Source organism: Artemia sp. Qi Xiang Cuo, chromosome 3 (assembly GCF_049724085.1).
Source record: "Artemia sp. Qi Xiang Cuo chromosome 3, ASM4972408v1, whole genome shotgun sequence".
NCBI classification, from domain to species: domain Eukaryota; kingdom Metazoa; phylum Arthropoda; class Branchiopoda; order Anostraca; family Artemiidae; genus Artemia; species Artemia sp. Qi Xiang Cuo.
The window spans coordinates 90,377,066-90,384,608 of record NC_142796.1 but is presented as its reverse complement, the minus strand read 5'-3'; the positions used below and the strand labels follow the sequence as shown (position 1 = coordinate 90,384,608).

Genomic DNA, 7,543 nt, shown 5'->3' with positions numbered 1-7,543 from the left:
AGCAACAGCGAAAATCACACTGAATTGCAAACGAAAATTTTGCACGACGGAATCTGCGGTTAGAAGACAATCCGAATAGCTAAGACAAAATGCATGGAAAAATATATCCTGAGATAATGATGAATGAAAATGAACCAAAAAGAAATCTGAGCTGAGGAAAAATTTTACAACAAGTATCACAACTATTCACAAGTGGAAATGACGGACAACGAAATCTGCGGTTAGGAATTTCTTAATTCAATTGAAATTGCTGATTGTGACTTTTTTCAATGAAAGAGAGAAAAAGTATTTTAGAATGAAACGTCCCCCCAAAAAAGTACCTTTCCAAATCTAGAAGTGCTAAAAACTAGGGAAGACATGCCCCATCCTTTGTATACTTGGGCAGCAGTAATGCTGGCTAATTGATTTTATTAATAATATCAATAAATTTCTTAAGTAGTTATGAGTTTAAAACGGCAAAAGATGTAGGCCTATGTGTTATTGAACTTGGGACTGGGAAGGAATGCTGGAGAAGAAACCGGAACATGGGCCGTGAATTTTGGACCTTCAGTTCTATATATCAAAAATCCTTCTTTGGCTAAGATTTCAAGAAGTTGCAACATGACCACTTTTCGGTTAAGATGTTTTTATGAAGCCTGTTTTACGTGCTTGTTAAATAATCTGAGACCCTTCCCCATGGGTAAGCCTAAAATCAAATGCTATTTGCATATAAAGCGCGTTTAGATTGTATTGCTTTATGTTGCAGCATTAGCTTCAGATATGCAGTCAACAAGCTCAAAAAACTCTTAAATACCAATTTTAGTGAATTTCAAGGACTATGTTTTCAGGCCAAAAATTACTTACTTACTTTTACTGTCAGCTAGACCTATACGAAGATCCATCCTATCCATTACAAAGGGACGATGGGATGACTGACTTTATCCAACATAATAAGTCAGCAACAGCTTCTTCTTTAATCTTCAGCCAGTTTTTATCCCAGCGACGTCCGTGTCGTCGGAAGCCATCCCAAGGATCCAGGTCATTCTTGACTGTCTGCCAGAGATTCTTCCTTCGAACCTCAGCGTTTGAGATATGAAACCATTGGCTGACCCGTAGTATGTGTCTCATGCAGCGATGGTCGAATACTTCGAGTGAACGTGTTATTTTGGCCATCAGAATCCAAGTTTCATGGACGTACAGCAGGATCGATTGAACAGTTGCCTTGTAGACGTTCATTTTCGTTTTTATGCTAATTTCATGTATATTCCAAAGCGATCTCTCATACTTGTGAAGACACCCCATGCCTTTCCTATTCGAACTCTAACGTCAGCTTTTGTACCTCCATTTGGTGTTAGGACAGAACCAAAGTAGCAGAACTATTCAACAGTCTCGATGGTTCCGCCCTCTAGTTGGACATATGGGTGGTTTGGGGCATTTGCTTTCATGAATTTTGTTTTAGACTTGCTGATCATGAGGCCAGTTTTCTTTGATGTACAGGATACATCGTTGACTATCTTTTGGAACTAAACCGACGAGCTACTCTTGAGGCACACATCATCTGCGAAGTCAAGGTCTGCCAGGACGATCGGGTTGTCTTCTTTCTGACCGACGACAAACCCTTTGTGGGTGCATAGCGAATTCGTCATTGTCCAGTCTATTATGTAATTGAATAGAACTGGCGAAAGGGGGCACCCCTGTTTAACCCCTAACACAACGTCAATTCCGTTGTTTCGCCGTCGGCAGTTCGGACTCTTGCGAGTGTAGACTCATAGGATCCTTTGAGTATCTCGATCAGTTCTGCTGGGATACCGTCTTCCACCAAGATCTTCCAAAGCTCGGTCCTGATAAGGGAGTCGAAAGCGGCAACAAAGTCGATGAAGGTGGTGAAAGCAGACAGTTGAAATCTCTCGCTCTGCTGTAGGATGAGGCGGAGGGTAAGAATATGTTCTTGACAGCCCCTGCCAGGTCTGAAACCTGCTTGTTCTGGTCTTGTCAACTTGTCTCGGACATTCTTGAAACGGTTGAGGGCGATTATACAAAAGGCTTTCATCCCTTGGTCTATTAATGATATACATTAGTTGTTTAAGCAGACTGCTTCGTATCCTTTTTTATGTACCGCTATAAGTACTGAGAGTTTCCAATCTTTTGGGAATTTCTTTGTCGTCCATACCTCAACAAGCAAGTCTTTCAGCAGACACAATAGTGTGGGGGATAACTTATACATCTCTGCTGATATGCCATCCTCTCCGGGGGCTTTGTTATTTTTCGTGTTTTTCAGTGCCCGTAGAACATCAGCAAATGACAGTGGCTGTAGATCTATCTGACAGGGCTCCTTCGGTGCACTCTGGAAATCGGGTAGATCAAGACCAATATTCACCTTTCTGGTATCGCTTCTCTCTTCCATTACTTTTGGCTCATCAGTTGTGTTTTGTTCAGTGCTTCCACTATCCCCGAATTTTCTGGGATTTCCCCAAAATTCTCGTAAAAATGAAAGGGCCTAAAAGCGTCAAAGCTTTAAACCTGGCCCTGCATGTGAGTTATATGTGCTTGGTTTGTTTTGATGTGTTGAAACCAAACACCTTCTGGAAAATACATACTTGACGTGTTTTGATTTAGCACAGTCAAGCTGTGATCTTTATCATTTTGAAAGATTAACGTTTGACCATTGTGGCCACATCCATTCAACTAAACGGTCATTAGTTGAAAGAGATAAAGCGTGTCCACGTATTTAGGGCTCAGAGGCGTGTGATATTGGAGATGGTAGGATCCCAACAACCGAATTACGGGTGCTTCAACAATATACATTATGGATAGAAAATCATTGCATGAGTCAGATTTCTGCTAGGTCTGACATGTCCATCATTTGTGAAAACACGCACTTTGCGTGATCTGATTTTTGACGTCTTTGTTGCAGTATTTGCCTCCAGATTTGTAATCAGCAGGCTCATAAACCCGAAGCCCAGTTTTTGAAGCACTGTATATATAATGCATTTTGAGTTTTGACAGTCATACCTAAATCTTAATATTTTTTTGCTATTAAGATTTAATCGGTTACGAAAATTCTTTTCATAACCCCGAAGAATCCGAAAGAGGAAAAAGAGATTTTTTTCGTACTTTCATTTGTTTTAATAGATGGTTCTCAGTTGAATTAAGTTAAATAGTTGGAGGGATACGCTTCCCAAGGTCTCACCCTTCGCCTCATACACATTAAAAACTCTTGTTTGAATCTGGTTTTAACAAGGTTACATTTAAATGTGCCAATGAAACCTCTACTTTAAACAGAGCTATCTCCATAATTTCATGCTTTGTCTCTGGGTAGGAAGGGATAATACAATCTCTGAAGGCACATTTCTTGAACTTTCTGACCCGTTTCTTTAAAATGGATATCTTAGGACTGTTGGGGTAAATATGTTGCAGAAGGAGCTTATAAATAATTTTTGGCCGTTAAACAGAAAAAAAACTCTAATTTATAGTCTTTTGCCCGGTATTTGTATGATAAAAGTAGAAATGACCCTATTGATCCGGACATGACCACGTGGTAGCACCATATATGGGCATAGAGTCCCTAGGGAGAACACCTGTGCTGTCAGTCCCGATCCCACACCATATATGGGCATGGAATCCCCAGGGAGAACACGTTTCCGAGAAATTGTTTCCGGGCAATGTTTATTAATGTCTTTGAGGTATTTCCAAGGAAAAATTGTCTCCGGGCAAAGTTTATTAATGTCTTTGGAGTTCGTCCAGGAGAATGTTTCCGGGTGAAGTTTGCAAATGCGCATTAACGGTGGGGAAGAGATATTTTGATCTCAGAGATGAAGAGATTAACGCGGGAAAGGGTTTCCTAGTAATTTGAAATGTGACAGCGCAGGGATGTCAAAAACAAAAGAAACACGCAGAATTTACGTTTAGGGGTTATTTGGGCGAAACCGTTTTAGACATTTTAGGGAATTATTTCGGCAAAAACGTTAGAGACATTTTAAAAGATGATTTTAGAAGATGTTTTAGAAGAGGATTTGAGGGTGAAATTCTGTGGTCGTTATAATACACAAGTTGTATTTGAACAGTGTTGTGAGGTTCTTTACCCCAACCCCAAAGGGCCCCGATCCCCCTACCCCAACCCCGAAGGAACCCCCCGGCCCCCCAAGGTCCCCCGGGCTCCCAAAGGCCCCTGAGCCCCCATTTTTTTAAATATTTTTTAATTTGCGCATTTTGGGACACAAAAAGGCCCCACCCTCTATTTTTGACTCCCCCACACAACATTAGTGTTTTGTCATGGTTTACCATGTCATAGTTACATTCTCTTGATTTTTCAAAGTTCATTATGAGTTTTTTTTCATTGAAATGCAAGAGTTGGAACATTTCATTAGTGTTTCGTCGTGGTTTACCTCGTCACTGTTACACTTTCGTGATTTTTCAAAGTTCATTTTGAATTTCTTTCGTTGAAATGCAAAAGTTGGAATATTTAAGTAGTGGGTTGACATGATTTACCATTTCACAGTTACATTCTCTTGATTTTTCAATGTTCATTTTGGATTTCTATCGTTGAAATGCATGAGTTGGATTATTTCAGTAGTGTTTTGTTCTGGTTTACCTTGTCACAGTTACATTCTCTTTATTTTACAAAGTTCATTTTGAATTTCTTTCATTGAAATGCAAGAGTTGGATTATTTCAGTAGTGTTTTGTCGTGGTTTACCTTGTAAAAGTTACATTTTCTTGATTTTCAAAGTTCATTTTGAATTTCTTTCATTGAAATGCAAGAGTTGGATTATTTCAGTAGTGTTTTGTCGTGGTTTACCTTGTCACAGTTACATTTTCTTGATTTTCAAAGTTAATTTTGGATTTCTTTCATTGAAATGCAACAGTTGGAATATTTCAGTAGTGTTTTGATGTAGTTTACCATGTCTAAGTTACATTCTCTTAATTTTCAATGTTCATTGCGGATTTCTTTCATTGAAATGCAAAAGTTGGAATATTTCTTTAGTGTTTTGTTGTAGTTTACCCTGTCATAGTTGTATTCTCTTTATCTTTCAAAGTTCATTTTGAATTTCTTTCGTTGAAATTCAAAAGTTGGAATATTTCAGTAGTGTTTTGTTGTAGTTTACCTTGTCACAGTTACATTCTCTTGATTTTTCAAAGTTCATTTTGAATTTCTTTCATTGAAATGCAAGAGTTGGAACATTTCAGTAGTGTTTTGTCGTGGTTTACCTTGTCACAGTTACATTCTTGTGATTTTTCAAAGTTCATTTTGAATTTGTTTCGTTGAAATGCGAGAGTTGGAATATTTGGTTTACCTTGTCGCAGTTACATTCTCTTAATTTTTCAAAGTTCATTTTGAATTTCTTCATTTTGAATTTCAGTAGTGTTTTATCGTGGTTTTACCTTGTCACACTTACATTCTCTTGATTTTTCAAAGTTTATTTTGGTTTTCTTTCGTTGAAATGCAAGAGTTTGAATATTTCAGTAGTGTTTTGTCGTGGTTTACCTTGTCACAGTTACATTCTCTTGATTTTTCAAAGTTCATTTTGAATTTCTTTCGTTGAAATGCAAGAGTTGGAATATTTCAGTAGTGTTTTGTCGTGGTTTACCTTGTCACAGTTACATTCTCTTGATTTTTCAAAGTTCATTTGAATTTATAACATTGTAATTAAAGAGTTGGAATATTTAAGTAGTGTTTTGTCGTGGTTTACCATGTCACACTTACATTCTCTTGATTTTTCAAAGCTCATTTTGGATTTCCTTCGTTGAAATACGAGAGTTGGAATATTTCAATAGTGTTTTGTCGTGTTTTACCTTGTCACAGTTAAATTTTCTTGATTTTTCAAAGTTCATTTTGAATTTCTTTCGTTGAAAAGCAAGAGTTAGAATATTTCAGTAGTGTTTTGTCGTGGTTTACCATAATACAGTTACATTCTCTCGATTTTTCAAAGTTCATTTTGAATTTCTTTCATTGAAATGCAAGAGTTGGAATATTTCAGTAGTGTTTTGTTGTGGTTTATCGTGTCACAGTTACATTCTCTTGATTTTTCAAAGTTCATTTTGATTTTTTCGTTGAAATGCAAGAGTTGGAATATTTCAGTAGTGTTTTATCATGGTTTACCTTATCACAGCTACATTCTCTTGATTTTTCAAAGTTCATTTTGGATTTCTTTCGTTGAAATGCAAGAGTTGGAATAATTCAGTAGTGTTTTGTCGTGGTTTACCTAGTCACAGTTACTTTTTCTTGATTTTTCAAAGTTCATTTGAATTTCTTTCATTGAAATGCAAGAGTTGGAATAATTCAGTAGTGTATTGTCGTGGTTTACTATGTCGCAGTTACATTCTCTTAATTTTTCAAAGTTCATTTTGAATTTCTTTCGTTGAAAAACAAGTGTTGGAATATTTCAGTAGTGTTTTGTCGTGGTTTGCCATGATACAGTTACATTCTCTCGATTTTTCAAAGTTCTTTTAAATTTCTTTCATTGAAATGCAAGAGTTGAATTATTTCAGTAGTGTTTTGTCATGGTTTACCATTTCACAGTTACATTCTCTTGATTTTTCAAAGTTCATTTTTGATTTCTTTCGTTGAAATGCACGAGTTGGATTATTTCAGTAGTGTTTTGTCATGATTTATCTTATCACAGCTACATTCTCTTGATTTTTCAATGTTTGTTTTGAATTACTTTCGTTGATATGCAAGAGTTGGAATATTTCAGTAGTGTTTTGTTGTGGTTTACCTTATCACAGTTACATTTTCTTGAATTTTCAAAGTTCATTTTAAATTTCTTTCATTAAAATGCACGAGTTCGATTATTCCAGAAGTTGTTGGTCATTGTGTACCTTGTCACGTTTACATCCTCTTGATTTCCCAAGTTCAATGTGGATTTCTTTCATTGAATTGCTAGAGATGGATTCTTTAAGTAATGTTTTGTCATGGTTTACCTTGTGACAGTTACATTCTCTTGAATTTCAAACTTCATTGTGGATTTCTTTCATTAAAATGCAAGAGTTGGAATATTTCAGTTGTGTTTTGTTATAATTTACCTTTTCGCAGTTACATTTTCTTGGTTTTCCAAAGTTCATATTGAATTTTATTCCTTGAAATGCAAGAGTTTTGAATATTTCAGTAGTGTTTTATTGTGGTTTACCTTGTCACAGTTACATTCTCTTGATTATTCAAAGTATATTTTGAATTTCTTTCATCGAAATGCAAGAGTTGGATTATTTCAGTAGTGTTTTGTCGTGGTTTACCTTGTCACAGTTACATTCTTTTGATTTTTCAAAGTTCAGTGTCGATTTCTTTCGTTGAAATGCAAGGGTTGGAATATTTCAGTAGTGTTTTGACATGATTTACCTTGTCACAGTTACATTTTCTTAATTTTTCAAAGTTCATTTTGAATTTCTATCGTTGAAATGCAAGAACTGGAATATTTCAGTAGTGTTTTGTTGTGGTTTACCTTGTCACAGTTACATTTTCTTGATTTTTCAAAGTTAATTTTGAATTTCTTTCATTTAAATGCAAAAGTTGAAATATTTCATTAGTGTTTTGTTGTGGTTTAACATGTCACAGTTACATTTTCTTGATTT

At 36.1% G+C, this 7,543-nt stretch overlaps 1 protein-coding gene across 1 annotated transcript; it reads right to left on the bottom strand.

Moving 5' to 3' along the window:
* Positions 1-1,684: 1,684 nt before the first annotated feature.
* LOC148954733 (uncharacterized) lies at positions 1,685-2,029 on the bottom strand. The gene has a single exon (XM_089086480.1). The coding sequence runs from the start codon at positions 2,027-2,029 to the stop codon at positions 1,685-1,687; it is 345 nt and encodes a 114-aa protein (XP_088942606.1).
* Positions 2,030-7,543: the final 5,514 nt, after the last annotated feature.